The sequence below is a fragment of the Sardina pilchardus genome, chromosome 11 (assembly GCF_963854185.1).
Source record: "Sardina pilchardus chromosome 11, fSarPil1.1, whole genome shotgun sequence".
Taxonomy (NCBI): Eukaryota; Metazoa; Chordata; class Actinopteri; order Clupeiformes; family Clupeidae; genus Sardina; species Sardina pilchardus.
Genome location: NC_085004.1, coordinates 12,260,627 through 12,280,396, shown reverse-complemented (window position 1 = coordinate 12,280,396; position 19,770 = coordinate 12,260,627). Strand labels below are relative to the sequence as shown.

At 43.9% G+C, this 19,770-nt stretch overlaps 1 protein-coding gene across 1 annotated transcript; it reads right to left on the bottom strand.

Annotated features, from left to right (window-relative positions):
* Window positions 1-794: 794 nt before the first annotated feature.
* On the bottom strand, window positions 795-2,910 carry fibinb (fin bud initiation factor b). Its single transcript, XM_062549833.1, has one exon. The coding sequence runs from the start codon at window positions 2,453-2,455 to the stop codon at window positions 1,832-1,834; it is 624 nt and encodes a 207-aa protein (XP_062405817.1). The 5' UTR covers window positions 2,456-2,910; the 3' UTR covers window positions 795-1,831.
* Between the last annotated feature and the right edge of the window lie 16,860 nt (window positions 2,911-19,770).

Genomic DNA, 19,770 nt, shown 5'->3' with positions numbered 1-19,770 from the left:
TGTTGGAACACATAGGCAAAGCAAAAAATACTTACATACCAACTTTTTGTCCAAAAATAGCCTACAGGCTATCCAACAGATAATTTCCCATTCTGCGTTTAGTTATACAACTAGAGGCCATAGCATGGATTGGGGTCTTAATACTTTTGTTTTCTTTGGTGAAGTGACAGTTAACTCAACCAAAACTCAGCTAAAACAGTCATATCAGTTTGCTGGATTTTACTGAGGCATAGGCCTAATGGATGTTATTCGAGGTAGACTATAGGTTTAGTTGACTCTGTATAATAAATCAGTTTATCAATAACTTTTTTGTGAATGCAACCTTTCATAGAGTGAATGTCCTGTCTGGCTGTAGGCTGTAATACTCTAATGCTTCAGCTGTGGCACATTCCATCGTAGGCTTCTAAATAATTTATGGATTTCTCAAGAGATGTACCTCGCCCGGCCTGTTTGAACACTGTTATCTTTTACAATGCAACTTTATCACAGCTTCCTTGTGCTGTATGTCCCATGTTTTGTTACAAAGAGCTACAAGTGACTGTTTCATAATCAGTCCTGAACAACTTCCTTAAAGCCGCTCACAGCAACCTACCGTAAAAATAGTTAGTGGGTCTGCAGGGACGTGTAAACATCAACTCTTGTGGCGCTCAGTTAGATCCCTTCCATTAGAACCTTGCAAACTGCCAACACCTGCTTAGACTAACCTGCACGTAGGCAATTCTGCTGGATTGTGCTTTATGTGAAACCGTGATGTCGTTTATGACCACTGAAAAACACTGAAACATGTGTTTGTAAGCTTGAAGACTTTATTATATTAACAGGACAACCTCTCAGGAATGTAGAAACACCTTTTGAGTATTTGAAGTCCAATATTCCTGCCCGCAGTCATCTTGGTTGGTCTTGGGATTTGTCACCCCAGTCATACGATTTCTCAGTAACCCGAAAACATTATACCATCACAAGAATATACATTTTACTATAATGATGCACAATTTGGCATCAAGAATATATTTTATCCCACATAAAAATATACACTCACAGTATTACATTTCAATAAGCACATTTATGACACAATATCCTCACGAGACACACAGGCCTAAATTGGCAGGATTTATTAACAAGATTTGAAACAAGATAGAGATGGGTAACAACATAACCTCAACTCCTTTATGATAATGAATAATCTAATATTATTATTAATATAAAATAACACCAATAATAATACCTTATTAAATAAAGGTAATTTTTGGCAGTATACATATCCCAATGTAGCCGTTTGCTAGCACCTCTCAGGCACTGATCTCATGGGCAGAGGTGCCAGATGTTTGCTTGTTATTCCTGCTGTAAACATCTGTGGCATTTAGTTTAGATTGCTCTGCACCTCTCTGGCATGTGCTAATATGATCCTGCCTAAATAGTTCCACACTGAACTCAATGCAAATGAAAAATATAACAGGTCTCATAAACTGAATGTTATGTTCAATCACAGGGAGTGCTAGTTGTTTCTGGATCACTGAAAATTGTAATTAAATCAGTGCATGTCTAACATCATTGATCGTTTGGGCCATCTAGTTCCCTGGACCATATTACAATGCAATGGCCATAATTCTGTACTCCCCAAAAATAACTCAGATGGTCTGGTCAATTAAAAAAGACTCTCACCCTTATTTATATTCCAAAGTAATTTCTTAACCTTGTGCAGGCTATTAAGTGTATGATATACAATTAAATAATGTTACAATTAATGAATATCAACAGCTTTAGCAAAGTTAAGAAAAGGCACCTTTGTTAGGGCATGCAATCCCTTCAAAATGTATGAGCTCAGTTTGGCTCAGACTTTCATATACTCATTTTTCAGCCGGCTTAGCCTAGTCCCGTGACTCCTGATGATAAGAGACAGCAGCTCATGTTTGTCTTTCAGCCCGAGTGAAATGTCCAGAGTCTCTTTCAACACGTCCCTGGTGTGAACGATCATGTTCAAGAAGTCGTCATTGATGCGATGCTCTTCCTTGAGTTCGTTTTCTTGACTCTGTTTGAATTTCACTTCAAGTTCCAACAGTGATTTCTCGGAATTAGTGAATGCCTCGGATATCTGCGTTGTCTCTCTTCTTAAATACTTCCCATAGCTGTCCTCTCCGTCCAGGTCGTAGGAGATGCTCTTTCCAATTCCCTCCAGAACTCTGGCAGCGTCCTCGATATGACGCTTAATAATCGTGAAATCATCACGGATGACTGAATCCTGGTCCTCATCCAGACCGCATTTTCTGTCGTCTGTCATTTTGAAAAGCATCTGACACTTCTCCGGGTCGTCGTTTTCCTCGTAATCGCCGTCTGGAACGAAGTAATGATGGAAGGTGCCATTAGACATCTCTGGAAACAAGGGTCCCGAAAAAAATGCGCTACTAAGGTGCAGCGTAACTAACCAAGCAGATAGTACTAGGGGAAGAGAAGCCATCGTATAACCCGCTCCACAAAACTCCCACAATTCGGAGAAGTCGTCTAAAGGACCGGTTCACTGATAGGGTATGTCCAGTCAGAACCTAGGAGAATCCATTCACTCCTACTTGTTATAGCTTTTGAAAAGCTATCCAAATCTGTAGACAGGTAGTCTATCCAAGAGCGATTCACCAAGTTGCAAGTCCCAGCAAAACAAATAGGCTATTAAAGCAGTCTTCCCTTTGGCGCTGTCCCTTTGATTTGTTTGAGAACCAGGAGCGCAGAGCCGTGGCCTACGCTTGTTAGTAAAATGTCCCGCTGCGTAATTCAGAAAACAAATGTGAAATGCGTCGACAAGAGATGATTTGATTTTAAAAAGTCTTTGCTTGTGTCCTTGGTTGCTTTCAACATCTGCAGTGCTCATGCACCGCTCTACGTTTAGGCTAATGATACCCTCTCCCCGACTCTCAAATTACAGCCCGTCACTCCTTCACTCCTTCACTTAAAAGGCAGCATGCTCTCTGGCAGCCTGACTATTTGAGGCAGGACCGTGTTATTAAAGTAGCAGGACCCATTAGGTGTGTTTAGGTGTCCTTGAACAGTATTGAACCCCTGCGCTATACAAGGGGACTTGTTTCTTGGAGTTAAGGAAACAGTTAAAATATAAAGAGTTCTAAACTTGACCGTAGCTCAAAGGCTTGATTTAAATTAATAATTTAAAAAAGTCGTTTAAGACTGAAAAATGACCAAGATACCTTCTATCCAAAAATAACAACAAGATTTCTCTTTCATGTTACTCACTTAATAGTTAAGTTTTGTTCAGTCTTTTACAAAATCATTAATTTGAATGATTTTGAGTCATGCCAGCTTTACTCAGCCTGTCTGACAGACAATTGAAAGCACAACTGTGTTGTGCCTTTCCTCGCTCTTTCAGAAAATTGTTGTCTGAATTTGTTGCGCAAATTCTAGGAGTTGCCTTCTAGGATAAGAGCCCATGGTCGTCCATCTTGGCTACTGAAGCGTTTCCATGGACAATTACCCAGACAGGTCTGTTGAGTGACGACGTGAGGTCACAGCCTCTCCAGATAGTGAGAATGAGCAGAAGCCTCTCTGCAGTGACATCATGCTCTTCTCCGCTGTCTTTGGCATGCTTGCCTTTCACTGGGGCCCCTAAGAAAAACCTGTCAGGGTTGCCGTGGAGAGGGTAAAAAGTGTGCAGAGGCAGACCTGACAAAACATTCCTTTTTTTTCTAGGATGAGATTTGTGTCAGAGTGAACTTTATCCAAAACCATCTGAACAAAAGCTTTCTAAGACACATAGTCAGACTGTTTCAATTGGAGGGGTTTGTTTAAAGTATGGAACAACTTGTTACATAACCTTTTAATTTAGTGTCAGGATAGGGGGGTTGTTCCAGGGACTGCACTGCAGTGGCAATGAGATTTAGCTTCTCAGTAATATGTACGTATAAATCATCTATACTGCTCATACTCCTACGTGATAAAAGTTACATAACTCTTGGAAAGTACTTTTTTTTTTATTGAGGAACAAGTGAGGACTAGAACCACCAAATTATTCGGATGTCTGGGAGGGAGGCAAAAGAAATATACATCACATGTGCGAACCACGAAAGATTTTGCACTCTCAGCTCCATTCTCCAGACCCTCGATCTGTGGGTCTGGAAACAGGACCATGTGTGTAAAGGTTTCTGTTTTGAAATGAGCAGTTCCTGGAGCTATAGCCACTGCCTCAAGTAACCTTGAATTTACACCTAACAGTACAAGTAATACAAGTAACCTTATATTGATGCCAAACATCCAAATAAGCTACAGCAGTGGTTCTCAAACTGTGGTACGGGTGCCACCGGGACTCTCTGTTAAGGTTCTCCGGGAGTCTCCAAGATGTTTATTTTTTTATGAAGATAAAATGAATACTTCAAATTATTAAAACAAATAATGAAAAATCATTACATTTAAAGTAGCTTCCTTCTTTCTTGAAAACTAAACAAAACAATGCAAAACAGTACAGTATGTACAATGAAAAATATATTTAAATTCAGAATTTTAATGTCTGTGTACTTGGAGGGTCAATTGTTCTCTGTGGTGGTTCTCATTGTAAAGAGTTTGAGATCCACTGGGCTACACTGTATATAGACTATAACAATTAGGGTCACTCAGTCTCAAAATCATGTTCTTGAATTGGCATAGGCTACTAAACAGAAGAAAATGAAGAAAATAAAGACAAAAGAGATAGAAATACAAAATTAGGGAGGGGGGGAAATATGGTTTATTATTTTTTTCTAATCTTTGCCCCCATGTAGTACCATTGGCGCGTATACGGTCTGAGATGCTGAGCTGTAAGCTGTGATTTTCCTCAGTTGACTGTACACTGCATGACCAGTATACTGGTTCAGCATGTTCAACTGCTAACTGAGCAGTTGTTTAGTTGTATGTGGTGTTTTAGTCTCCTGGCAAGAGATTAGGGTATTACTTCTAAATGCCATGAACCCCAGATGAACCAGGACAGGACTGCCAGTTCCCGATGAGGGCCGGATTTAATGATGGGTTGGTGCTTTATTAGTCCCTGCCGAAAACATGATGTACACGGCTGGCCTGGGTCCTTCCACCCCCTACCCCAGTCCCCCGCCCCACCAGCCCCTACAACCCCACAAAACAAGTCGATTATTAAGAAATCACTTTAAAGAGGCATTAAGTTGCTCGGCAGTAAAATATGCAGATGTCGATGAGGTTGCCATCCCATGTAAAAGAGCAAAAATGAACCCCATATCCTGGAATTTGGCTTTCATCTAACACATCTTTTAAATTAGGGATGATGTCACAGTCATTGTATGCACACATGCTTAACCACGTATGCACAATGCACATGCATCCTCATCAACAAGACGAGGCCAAATCCCATTGTCTTGTTCCATAGTATGAAGAGTCCTTAACCCTTCTATTGTGTTAGGGTCAAAATTGACCCGTTTTCCAGTTTAACTGTGTAAAAAGTACACTTTTCTTTTTTGTCCTGGAATGAGGCTTCATCTAATCCTCAGACACACCCATTTAAATGCAGCAAAATTAATTTTCACAATTTTAGTAAATTCTAAAGGTCTCAAAAAAAAAAAGTTACATCTGTGGTGTTACGGGTCCAAAATGACCCGGCAGAGAATACTGGCTGTTGTATGCGTCACTTCAAAGCTATGGGTTGCTCTGAGGATCAATTATGGCTCACATCACCCACACACACACACACACACGCACACACGCACACACGCACACACGCACACAAACACACAAACACACAAACACACAAACACACGCACACACACACACACACACACACACACACACACACACACGCACATGCACGCACTCACGCATGCACAGACACACACACGCGTACACGCACGCACACACACACACGCACACACACACGCACACACACACGCACACACACACACACACGCACACACATGCACACGCACACACACACACGCGCACACACATACACACACACACACGCGCGCACACAGGTGCACGCACACACACGTACACACACACACGCACACCCACACACACACGCATGCACACACACACGCGCGCACACGCATGCACAGACACACACATGCGCACACGCACACACACACGCACGCACACACGCGCGCGCACACACACACGCACACACACACGCGCGCGCACACATACACACACGCGCGCGCACACACGTGCACGCACACACACACCCATACACACACACACACACACACACACACATTTACACACACACACACACACACACACACACACAGGCCTCTTTCACATGCACAGACAGAGACCCACAGAAACACACGCATACAGGTGCACACACACACCACCCCCCACGTGAACTCAAACTTTCTTGCAGCATACATTGTTTATGAACATTCGCTCATATAAAGAGGGTTTGGGTGGGATATTATCAGTTGAATTCTGTAGGAGTCAACATGAGCAAAAGGTATACTGTTTATGAGGCGCTGGATCATATCTTTGGTAATGATGGTGATCCTGAGGATAGAGGGCAAAGTGAAGCTGAGGAGGATGTGTCTGAGAATGAGGATGACGTTCAGTATGACCCTGAACAAGACCAAACATCTGATGAGGAGGACCCAGATGTCACAGATGATCAAAGAGAGGTTTTCAAGTCAAGAAAAGGTGACATTTCATGGTTATCAAGCCCTCTTCAAACCCAATCCAGGGCACCGACAGAGAACATCCTCAGAATGACTCCAGGGCCTACTAGATACGCTGTGTCACACGCCCAAGACATCAAGTCAGCGTTTGAACTGTTCTTTACACGACCTATTCAGAATATCCTACTTGAGATGACCAACATGGAAGAGAGAAGAGTGTTTGGTGATAGCTGGACAGAGAAACACAGCTCGATGCCTACATGGGACTGTTGCTTCTTGCGGGGGTATACAGATCCTGTAATGAAGCTACGGCCAGCTTATGGGATAGAGGTAATTGGTATGGTTAAATAAAAGTTGGTTTTATGGGAAAAAAAATACTTGCTTTCTTTATCCTACCATTTATCTATGCGGGTCCGTTTTGACCCGAAACACCAAAGATGTCACTATTGTTAATAATTTTAAATAATAATAATATATATTTATTTTTTTTGGTAGGTGTACTCTAATATTAGTTTATAACACATTTACAGTTTATTATTACTCATTCTATAAGAAAAATAAATATATGTAGTGAATTTAAACAGTTTTTGCAATCAAAAACGAGTGGTATATTTTAAAATAATGTGTCTGTGGAGCCAACTAAAAACAATTCACACACTGATTCCATTTATATGAATACATACTAAGCCAGCAATTAGCTGAAAAACAAAATTTGAAGAAAACTGGTGATTTTAAGCATTTGCAAGCATTTTAAAATCATGGGTCCAAATGGACCCGCTAACACCACAGGTGTAAACAGCTTTCTAACACAATAGAAGGGTTATATCCAGTCTCCTCTGCTGCAGACTCATATTAGAACTTAGATCACCCTGCCTACCAGTACAGTACATTGCCTTTGGAGTGAGAAACTTAGGTGAGTGTCTGGTAGCCTTTCATAAACATCTTGATGCTGTGCGACACTCTAGGCTTTAAATTTCATTAGTCTGCCCAGATGTGGTCCCCTGCTCTCTGCAGACCACATTAAGCATGAAGTCATAGGAGACAAGTGGATGCCCGCGGTGGGACACGGAGTAGTGAGAGAGCACGCAGCAGATTAATAAGGTCATGGTCCCCCGACAGCCTTTCATAGCTTTCATCGCAGGCACACGTTCCACGGGCATCGTCCAGCAGTGACCTCAGCCAGCAACGTATACGCACTGCGTATCAGCTGCGACGCCCAGGCCTGTAAACCCCAGTTTTACTCCTCTCTTTAATGTGACAAAGTTCTGGAAGCCGTGGCGGAGCGGGCATCTGTACAGATCGGACTGGGCACGTTGAAATGGCTCGAGTTGAAACGGCGCGCTTTCAAACGAGGCCTGTTTGTGTTCACCCAGAGAGAGTTTTTAAAAGGCAGGGGAGGAGTACTAGGAAGCAAACGTGCTATGCGGAATACTACCTAATAGACCTGTCAGCTTTGACGCAATGGAACAGCTCAACAGGAGATCGGGGTTTGGAACCGAGCACTAGCATTCATGAATACTCACACACACACACACACACACACACACACACACACACACACGCACACACATTGCTGTCGCAGAGCTGGACTGGAAGGGGGAAACCGTCGAGAGACAGACTCTGTGTGCAGAGACTCCGAGCACCAGGAGCTATTTATAAAAACTGCTTATAAGACTTTTCCAGCTGATTTGTGGTCGGTAGCTATCCCAGCATTCCCTCTATTTTCTTACGCCCATTGTCATCCTTCACTTCTTTTCCATATGGAAACATACCAGAGCCAGAAGTACCCACAAAAAAAGACAAAGACACTCACACATACACACTGACACACTTGAGCAGTGGCCATGCACACACGCCACCACATATTTATTAAAAGGGGGAAAATAACTGTGGTCTCGCATATTCAAGGACACATCAGTTCTGCTTTTGTCAAAGATATCATAAATGAGCGCTTCATTAGACCAAGTCCATCTTCGGCAGACAGTAATGTCCGGCATGGGTTTCGCCACTGCCAATCGTATTCTGAAATAGCATATATTCACAGCATGTAAACTAGTATTAATGATCTGTAAGCCTGGACAAAGAGGCCTGTGTATAGCATGAACATGCTCTTCTGAGAACCTCACACACACCTCATACACACTCACCATGCTCTTCATTCACCTCTCTCCTCTACCTCCTTCCTCTCCTCTTCCCTCTCTCCTCTTCTCTACCTTCTTCTACCACTTCTCCTCATATTATACCATCCTCTAGTATTGACAGATGCAGCGGTAGCTACGGTCTCCACTGCACTGTAGCTTAGATGTTTATATATTCTATCTCTATCTCTCTAGCTCAATTGTACAATCTCAAACTGCTGTAAGTTGCCTTAGATAAGTGTCTGTAAACCCAAAAAAGAAAATGCACAGACTGCACAGACCATTTGTAGATTGGAAGATTTTCTGTACAAGGCTGAAATGGACCTTATCGTTTTATGTGTGCAGATGTTCCACCAGGATTTTAACGGTCTGGTAATAAAGTTTGGGACCACAGGTTGTCCCATAATTTTGGCTCCCCAGGTGTCTGGCAGGTTGGAAGGGATCCTGCGCTGACATTATTGTGGCCACTCAGTGTTTTCCCTCCTATCATTAAAGCCGAGGGAAACGGAGCTTTGTTTTTAAAAGATCTGAGGATTTTGAATTCATTCCATTCCGCTTATGCACAGCTTTCAAAGCGGCATTGGAACAATTAGGGTCCCATTACGCCAGAGGAACGCAAAGGGACTCGGTTATGCAAATCACCCTCCTCAGGCAGCCGGAAATGGCAATCGTTCTCTTTCCTCCTCTGGAGATGAGCGGCGAAATAAATGTCCATGCATGTTGTGCAGACTGAGTAGAGGGGAAGAGAGACAGGAGACATGCAGATGGCAGATACCCACCAGATGAGATCAGCAAGTCCTCTCTCTCTTCAGTCAACTGCATCCCTCCTCAAACAGAGGTTTGCCATCATCAAATCTAATCGGCTGCATGTGTTACCACAGAATGGCTGAACTGCCCTGTGGTTTATCCCTTTGACGTTCATTAACTGAGTCTGACTTGTGCATTGTACAATGGAACAAGAGGTGGCGATGAAGTCATTGGCCGTACAGTGAAGTAATTTAAGGGGGGGGGGGGGGAGCGCAGAGTTCATCACTCATATACAGTCTCTTGTGTAGATGCATGAACAACACATTCTGTGCGCAGAGGGAGTATAAAATTCCGTAATGGTATTGTTAGATTGGAACAAAGTGAAACCTGGAAAAAGCATTAATGGAGCTTGGCAATGTGAGACACTGGAAAGTCTGGTATCGCTGCATTGACAGCTGTTATCAGACTCATGTGCTCTGACCCTGAATCTTTGAGCAGTGAACAGGCAATCAGCAGTCTGGACAGAAGTGTCCCGAAAACACATTTGTGGTCTACCGGTAGCATAGAAGTTGACAGCTGTTTCCACGATTTTGTTCCATCCACTATTGATATTAAGTAAACCTTGTTGCTGAATGGGTCATTCAAGTTCATATTACTATTGAAAGTTCCCAATAAATGTCAAAAAGGCTTTTTTTATTAGTTCTCTAAACTGCATTTTATAACCACCAGGCATTCCTTCTCTGTGCCAATGAGCAAAGATGTCCAGAAATACCAACCCCCCAACCCTGCTGTCTTTTGGATGATGCGTGGAGAAGAATCTGTAGCCTATCTCTCTCTCTCTCGGGTTACGTCAGTGCAAATCAGTGGAAAGTCTGACTCTAGAGCAGACTGTCAGCTCCCATATTATCGCCTGCGTGGAGTCACCCAGCTCTAAACACAACAGACGCGACAGACCAACAGCAAAAGAGGCCGTAATCACTCTCTCTGCACCTTGGATCACGCCAGTGCCTCTGTAAAAAAGATGGAAATTGGGAACGCAAACAATAAAAAACGTTGGTGAGAAAGTGCAGAGCTCAAGCCAAGCTGAGTGGAAACTCTCCTCTGCAGTGAAGTCATTAGTTTATTTCCCGATTTACAACACACACAACAAATTCCAATGCTAGACACTATTTTTGTAGTCTAAATAAGCCTATTACTTAACCATGGAGGAATTATTAAACAAATGAATTGAACAAAAGTGCAAATGTCTTCCTGTGGTTAGTTTACTCGATTGTATCACATCTTCATATCGTTTACATTGGCTAGAACAAGTTTACGTTGGATTTCTTGAACCTGTCAAAACATTTGGTGTTGTCTCCACCTCCAGTTGACAAGGATACAAACAGAGATGTTGTGATAAATTTCATCGCCATAAATGGATAGAGATGATTAGTCCTAATAGGGTATCGTATCACTGGTTCACTCCTGCTGTGCCCTGCAGGCATGTAACAGTAATAAGGTGGACAGATGACTGTGCAAACTGCAGCAACAAAAATTACATTTACCTCATGAAATGACTGCTACTGGACTGGACAGGGGGAAACTGTTGTTCTAAAGACTGAATAGATGTACAAAAGTAGGTTACTGTAACTAAGCTATAGAGTTGACTGTATGGGGTCAGTTTCATCTGTTTTCCATAAAGCCAGTTCTTAAAAAGGCCATGCACACTGCAATATGTAATGCAATACAATACGTCTACACAATAATATTACTGTAAGCTGCTGTCTTTTTTTATTTTCCTCCTTAGGTGTTGAACAAAGATACCTATTAAAGACCAATCGAGTGTCCCAACAGATGACTTGGTTCTGATCATGTTACATTCTGAAAGCCGGGAAGTTGATGAGCTCTCCATACAAGATAACAAGACAAGAGTCCTCACCTGTGGAAACATGAATAAAGATGATCTCACCTCGCTACATCTGCAGATGTCATGAGGGCTGGAAAATAACAGGTTTGCGAAAAATATTTAAAGTACATCTATTTTTTCCAGACAGTGTGTGAGTGTCACACTGCTGGGTTCCTCTTCATTTAATAATCTGGGCCAGAATGAAAGTGTTTGCGGAGGAATATTATTAACAGATTTTCCGAACTCGACCGCCACGTTCAAACTGTGCACCTTTCAGAGCAGTTTCCTATGTTTGTGTCCTGCGGGTGCTAGGTGTATGCCTGGGTGTACACCAGAGCTGTGTAAACCTGCTGTGCCGAGTGATCGTTTTCACACACGCTGAAACATTTTAGGAACAAGAACATTCATAAACAAGTGAATTGAAAATCTCTTCTGTGTTATGTGTGTGTGTGTGTGTCTTTGTGTTTTTGTTTGTGTCTGCAGTGCACACACAACACTTGTGTGTACGAGTGTGTCTACAGATGTGTGAGTGTGAATGTGTGTGTGTGTGTGTGTGTGTGTGTGCGCGCAACAGTGATGCGCGGGCTGATCCAAATCGAGCGGGCGACCGCGGTCACCCGCGGTCACCCGCGGTTATGGGTCAAGAAAAAATATTTTTAATGATATGCGGGTCATGTTTGGTCGGGTCGGTAAAAAAAATAAATTGTCATTTATATCGTACATAATTGTCTTTATAGTCCAGGTGATATGTGCCAAATTTGAGGTGAATCGTTCACTTTTTCAGAAGAAAAAGACATAAGTTGCAGCATTCCCACTGAAACGCGATTCTATCCCCCACATTTTGTCACGAACATCACATGTAGAAATGCACTTGTTGTTTCTGCGTAGACAGACCCTCGGCTACACTTGACATGCAGTTGTGTTCTGTTCTCAGAGCATATGCTTTCTCTGTCTATGATCTGCAGCTTTTATCTCGAACTGCTGGCCTCTACAGAAAGTGGCAGAATCGTCTACTGAGCAGCGAAGTTGCCGATGCAATGCGTGTTTCTCAAGTCTGATAATTTCCAGCAAGATCGAATGGTATTATGGAAAGAAAAATAAACTAAAAGTTTCCCAAATCAGGAAATATTTCTTAATTTAATGTCATCAAGGCATATAGCCTACAATTGGTATGAGCATGCAATATGTGCGTCCTTGCGCAACTTATAGGCCTAGTGGCTCGTTGGAAAGCCCCACGTCTGCTCTTCCCCACGTCGTGCAATAAAGGTTTCATCTCGCTGCAATTTATAATCGCGGAGCAATGGACTTTTGGTCCATTGATGAAGACGTTAATAAAGAGTTTCTTAATAATATTCTATGCCTGCATTTCATGCTTGGGAGAGCTTCAAGGCATTCATGTGAGGAACGGCTGAAACAGAATTTGTATAGGAAAATCCTAGGCTAATTATGTTCAATGTTGAGTCAAACAGCCACATTTTTGGATGAATGCTGACACGGAACAAAAAAAAGGTAGACTAAATGCATGTTTCCCAAATTCTGAGCAATTATAGGCTATATATAATTAGGCAATATAGGCTATATTATTGTTTTACATGCATATGAGATACCAATTTTGCATAGCTCAATGACGCTACGACTAAGTTAGAGGCTACTTTTTACAATAAGCGGGTCGGGTCCTGTATTTCAATATTTTTTTTTTGCGGTCCGAGTTGCGGTCGGGTTAGTTGTAAACGGCGGGGCGGGGCGGGGCGTTCAGACACGTACCCGCGCATCACTGGCGCGCAAGTACGCGCATGTCTTAGCTAATGATCTGTCCAAACCTTTGGCGCAGACAGCATGATTTCTCTCTCTGTGTGTATTTGATTTGCTGAAGTTTCAGTAAAGTCTTCTGCTTTGCTTCTTTGAGGCCGGGGATCAGACACATTCCCTGGCTCGTGCGGCAGGTCATCCGAGGAGCAGTGAGCTGAGAGAGAAGCGCTTAAACAGATGACCCCCTGCCAGATCAGCCAAATATTTCAGAGGCAGCACAGAGGTTAAGCCTGATCCGTCGTCTGGGCGAGTTTCATCACCAGAAAGATCAATCTAAAGGGTTCAAAGGGAATTCAGACAACCTGGAGAATCACAGACATGGAGAAAAGAGGAAGAAAGGGAGAAAATCATCAGGTGCCCAGGAGCATCATGGGACTTGAAACGGGGTAAATCAGCCAACATGAGGATCTGTCGGATGAGCCAACAGAAACTGCACCAACTGTGTGGCATTCTGCTGAAGGTCAGGGAAGAGGATGTGACCACAACCTCTCTGGATTCAATCACAGGCTACTTCAGTGAGATGATGATAGAGAGAGAGAAGGAGAGTGGGAGTGAGAGAGAGTGAGTGGGTGAAGGGAGACAAGGGAATGATGTCAGTGCTGAGAGAGCTTGAGAGAGCCCATGACTGACTTGAATGAAGCATTCGTCTGCTTTTCAGCGCCATAGAACGAGGTCACCCATGTGTAATTTCTCTTGGCCCTGTGCCACCGCGCTTTACAGTAAGCATGACCACTTTCCCCAGGAAATGTGATGTCACAGTGGTAAGGACTTGCTAAATCTATGCCGAGGTATAATTTCAGGAATTCCGCATGGAAGAAGAAAAGAAACATTCATTCAGTGGACCACTGAGGCAACCATCTTGACGTTTTTTTTCTCTCTTCTTTCCTTTTTCGCTTTTTGCAAAGTTTTTTGAGCCTCCTCGCTCTCTGTCTTCTTAGGAAGGGACTGGTGTTTCTTGGCACGTCCTGAACGGCTCAGGTGTAAGCAGGAAAATGATGGAGTCTTTGGGCGCACCTTTCTCCTTGCATTGCCAGAGTCCCTCCTATTTTAGCCTCAGAGAGAGTGTGCATGCCTTCCATATGCCCTAAGCGTTTGAGTGCCGAGCCTGGTGCGGGCATAGAAGCGGGCACAGGCGCAGACAGAGGCGGAGCCGCTGGCGTAATGGTTGGAGTGCCCAGCGCTTGAGGTCGGAGCCTGTTGCGGGCACGGGCGCAGGCGCAGACAGAGGCGCAGCAGAGCCGCTGGCGTAATGGTTGGCGCGCCGAGCGCCCGAGAATAGCTGTGGTGGCATTAAAACCGCGCGCCATCTGCCAGGGGCAGAGCTGTCTCCTCAGCGCTGGCAGCCCCCGTAAATGCCCTCGTTGTGCCTCCACACTGCAGCCCCTACAGGCCACGGCTGCACTGGAGCAAACACGGGGGGGGGGAGCCGGCGGGCAAACGGACGCCCGCTCATTTACATGATGCCTCTCTCGCCTTGCCACGGCTGTGCGGCATCCGCGCTGGTGAAACATCTATTCATCGTGGGCTCAGGGCTGTTAAAAGAGCCTGACACCACACCGCCCCATATTTCCTACTGCACCGTTAGGGGCTGAAGCATGGGACAGACGCACGGCGTGGTGTAAAACACACTTTACTTGTTTAAGCTGCATGGGGTGTTGGATAAGTAAACAAATTTGTCCTCGGCTTTCCCCAGGCTAGACATGCGGTTTGTTATTAAGATGTTATAGGAGAGCAGGCCATTTTTTGGAGTTTGAGGGCTGAATGTACAGTCTGTGTGTTTTTAAGTGTTCTCACTCTCAGCTGGGCAGTGTTGTGCTGCAATTCTGATTCCCTTGGAAGCTCTTTTACCGCTACATGTAAATGTATCCAACCCTGTAAAGGGCATAAAGCACACACACATTAATTCTGAACCGTTTAGCTACAGGATGCCAGGTTTAATACATTTGTGTACCGTGTCCGTATGTACCAAATGTAGTCTTTAACAGTAATCAACGGAAGGCTCCTTTGCTTGCAGACCATGTTTCAAATTTAAGTTCCCATTTATTTTCAGCAAATTTTAGTTTAGCAGTACCTGCAGGGTGACAGTCCAAAAATGAACCGAACTGTGATTTCAAAACCGAGGTATTCACCGAACCGTGATCTTTGTATACTGTTACACTCCTGCTGTAAACATCTGTAAGTTGCTTTGTGTGGCCAGAGCTATTGTGAGTATGGGCCAGCCCAGGACGTTTAGCCTACTGGTTGTAGCCGTGTGTGTATGAGAAGTGTGTCTGAGAAGTGTGTCTCTCTAGGCCACATGAGTCGGTCTGTGGTGGATGAGACGTAGTGGAGTCACCTGCCTGTCTGCTGAGCTGACATTCCAACGCTATGAAGACAAAACCAGAGAACCACCGGTTAGCCCAGAACAACTCATGTCCTGCTGCCAGTTGCCACATTGGCGGAGGAGTCATGAGTTGATTGAGTGTGCACTGACAGAGAGCCCTCTGTTTATTTGTTGATCGTTTGTTACCCAGTAACATTACATAGCATCCTGCTTTATTTCAACCTCTTATATTTATAATATCTATTTATTTTAAACACATCTGAGTGTGTGCTCACTGTGTCTGTCATCGCTGCCGTATAAATACCCCCACTCTCATTCTAAGCCCTGTGTAAGCCTCAGATCTCCCCATGATCCAGTGGAGTTTGAAAATAGGCCTTATAATGTTGATGCAAACACAAATAAAAACGACGTCACATGCTTCTTATTTCACTTGCGGCGGCGTGTTGTTGTTGCGTGCTGTCGGTTTGTTAGTTCTTCAAAGGGGAGAGAGCCAGGCCGGATTAGGCTAAGGCCTTAACGTTGCAGCGGTTTCCCCTGCCCAGAAAAAAACAGTGGGTGAAGGGTGTGAGTCACAGCCTAAATCTTTAATATGAGTCACACTGAAACAGAAAACAAATCACCACATGTAATGGTAACATGGAGCACTGAAAGGCTAAAAGACTCACATACTTCTGAACTTATGACAGATGTAGTATGTTATTAACACCTCGTTTAGTAAAGAGGACCCCACCCAAAAGAGCAAGGTCCTGTGGAGCTAAAATAACTCAGCAGAGAAGTAGATCACGAATGATGAGCACATCCGCTGGGCTGGGAGAGGCTACAGTACAGTACATCTTACAAATGTTCTGCCGCTGCACGAGCATGCTCTCTCCCCACGGAAACTGTACAAGAAAGTGTGTGTGTGTTTGTGTTGACCGGGGTGGGTGGGTGGGGGAATGGTTGTGTGTGTGTGTGTGTGTGTGTGTGTGATTGTGTGTGCATATCTCTTTCTCTCTTTGTCTGTGTGTGTGTGTGTGTGTGTGTGTGTGTGTGTGTGTGTGTAAGTGTGTGTGCGTGCCTCTCTCTCTTTCTCTCTCTCTCTGTGTGTGTGTGTGTGTAGTTGTGTTTGTGTAAGCATGACGGATTTCCTTGACTGTTGGATTGCAGCAGTGTATTCTGGCCCTCAGTACATCCATGTGAGCTCCCAATAGGCATGCCAGAGAGTGGGGAGCGGGCCTTCAGAAGTCTGTGGGATGACGCTACGCGGCCAACAACACTTGTCCAAGTGACCCAGTTTTCTCCACCACTGGAAGAGAGGCTGCTTGCAGAGGCACGGAATCTGATCAAGGGGCTTGTGGTGTGTCAGTTTGGTTATTGAGAAGCGTCGTTGTGATTAATCTTCTTCTCCCTCGGCTAGCCTCGTCCAGAGAGCTGTCTTCTTGCGTGTGTGCTCTAGATTTCGTCCTGGCTCTTCCTGTATCATCCATCTGAACAGATAAAGGCAGCCTGGGAGAGACAACCATGATGTCATGTCTGAAAGAGGAATCTCTGTGTGTGCATGTGTGCATGTGTATGTGTGAGAGAGAGAGAGGGAGGGTGATTATATGTGTATGTGTGTATCTTCCTTTATCTTTCTTTCCTTCCTCTCTCTCTCTCCATCCCTCCATGTCTTTCTCTCTGAGGCGTTGCTGTGCTGTAGGCTGTGGCCATCCCATAATAGGCTCTGAGGCATTGCTATGCTGTAGGCTGTGGCCGCCCTGTAGGCTCTGAGCTGTTGACAGGCCTGTGTTGTGTCTGCTGGTCGGTCCACCTGTGTGTTTCTCATTCCAGAACGGCCACAGAAATGTGCAGATGTCCGCTCTCTTACACCCAAGAAAAAATATTCCTCTCATAGCAGCACAATGTAGCTCTTTTACCTTCAAAAAAACGGCTTCAAACTCACAATCCATTGACTAAATATGTTGATTTTGTAATTCCACACGATGAAACTATCTGCATACTGTAAAATCGTCCCCTTGGAATTATAAGGTTCTATCTGCGTTCTGAGTACAGTTATATTGATACTGTATGTGGAACAAGCCTCTTTAGATGTCCAAAGAAATTATACATCTTCAAGAATCACCTCACATCACCATATGAAGTTGTTATAGAATAGGAATAGGGCAATAACTCAGTTTTGACAAAAATGTCAGATAGACCCTCACCATTCAAAGGGGACGAAATGACAAAAGGTGCTCATTGTTCTAGAACCTGCAGAGACAGTTCAACTGAAGGTTGATGCGTATATTAAGTGAGCACAGCAGTGTCCTGAGCATGATGGACAGCGACTGAAAAGCCAAGCTTTAATAAGGCCCCTCTAAAAGTCAAACCATAACATTTAATAACATCCACAGTTTGCGTAGTATTTGGATAACGCAGGAACAGCTGTTAAGACGATTACAGCAGCGCCGGAAAAATGGCCGTAGGAAAATGGGAAAGGAGAGACCTTGGAGGTTCAATTCCCTGGGTTAGCCAGCACATGTCTGACCACAGACTGGTCCATAGATCCGCTGATCTGGCTCAGACTCTGTGAATCATCTCTTGCATAACTTCTTCGCAGGGTGTCTGGTTTCACCCGTGATACCCAGGTGAACCGTAAAACTTGTCTAATGTCAGTGTAGCTAGCCATAATCACATATAGGCCTAACCAAGATTGTCTTAAGACAGGACATTTTTTTAGACATGAGAATTTCAGTTCAATTCAATTAAATTCAATTTGTATAATAACACCTATTAAGGTTTCAATGCAAAATTGATATTAGGAGGAAAAAAAATATGACACACTTGGTTCTGAGATGAAATATGCTCGATTCCAAGATCAAGGCCACAAATTAACTTGACATTTGACTACTCTTAAAATTACCCAACAAAACTTAATAACTGTCTTAAGCAGGACATATTTTCAGCATCAGTAAGCATTACAGACACCCCAGAAGTTCTGTGGAACCACACGGGTCTCCTGAAGTTGCGTCTTTATGGTCTCGGCCTGGTCAGACTGTCTCTGCAGCTCTAAGTCCCTCGTGTTGTGAGTCGCGCCAATAGCCAATAAAGTGCTTATGATCTGGAAGTTTGGGTGGAAAACCATGAACACAACACATCTCTAGTAGACTGATGAATGTGACGAGGCGGACAAAGCCTAAAATGATGACTGGGCCGCGGCGTAGGAAATGTCTTCATCCTGAAACCATGTCCCAGGGAGTGTCATATAACATCGTTCTTTTTTTGCTGGACGACATACAAAATGGACTCTTTTAAACCCAGTAACATGCCAGCAGAGTGCTTTTGGACAGTTGTTTAAGTAACTTAAGTACATAATTATCGGCGCTGCCTGCCATTCGTCTAGGTTACCTAGATCAGCTGCTGCCTGCCTCGCACGCATGTCCATGGGCTCTTCTGTCTGCAAATGTCCAATTATGCAGCAAACTACAGGACAAATCAACTGCTTTAGTATGTGGTTGATTCCTAATCATTGACCTTCCCATTAGAATGACCTGGAGAATAAAGTGTAGGAAGCAGGAGAATAGGAAAATCCTCTACAGTTCCTCTTCACTTCGGTCCGTCCTGTGCAACCGCTGGGCTTTTGTGCTGATGAGATCAGAGCAGTTTCGTCCTGCAGCTTTTTTACGGTCCAGCCCACGGGCACTATTTCTTCATCCTCCAGAAGCAGTTTACAGCCCCATTTAACTTCATTCATTACAGCAAAATTAGCTGGAAAACACAAAGCGTCTCCATGGGCATGTAAACTCTTAGATGCACGGAGCGAGCAGAGCAGGGCAGCAGGTCCAAAGAGACCACAGACTTTACAAGGCCTGAGTGAGCGCATAACATGCATGTGACGTTGGCTTCTATTTAAAAGGAAAGTTTCCAGTGAAGGCCAGAGCAATGCCCATATTAATGGTTACGTAACATCATCCTTGCCCTTGGCATTACTTACAGAGACAATCAGAGCTTGACAGACACAGCTGGCAATGTTCATTGCAATTGTGATAATCAAGTTGGAATTGATTGTAGGGATTTGTACAAATGGTCAGACAATTATCTGTTTGAAACTGTGGCCACAGAACAGGCATAGCACAAGAACACTAGAAAGTAGATTAACTTGAAGATGTAAACATATTCTGTGGTCATGGTTTATGAGTCTTAAAAAGTGTAACATATATTTTCTGTAGGGGCAAGGACCCAGCCACTCTGCAGCATCTTCAATGAGAGATGTCAGAGGGCCCTCTCATGGCTACAAATGGTAGT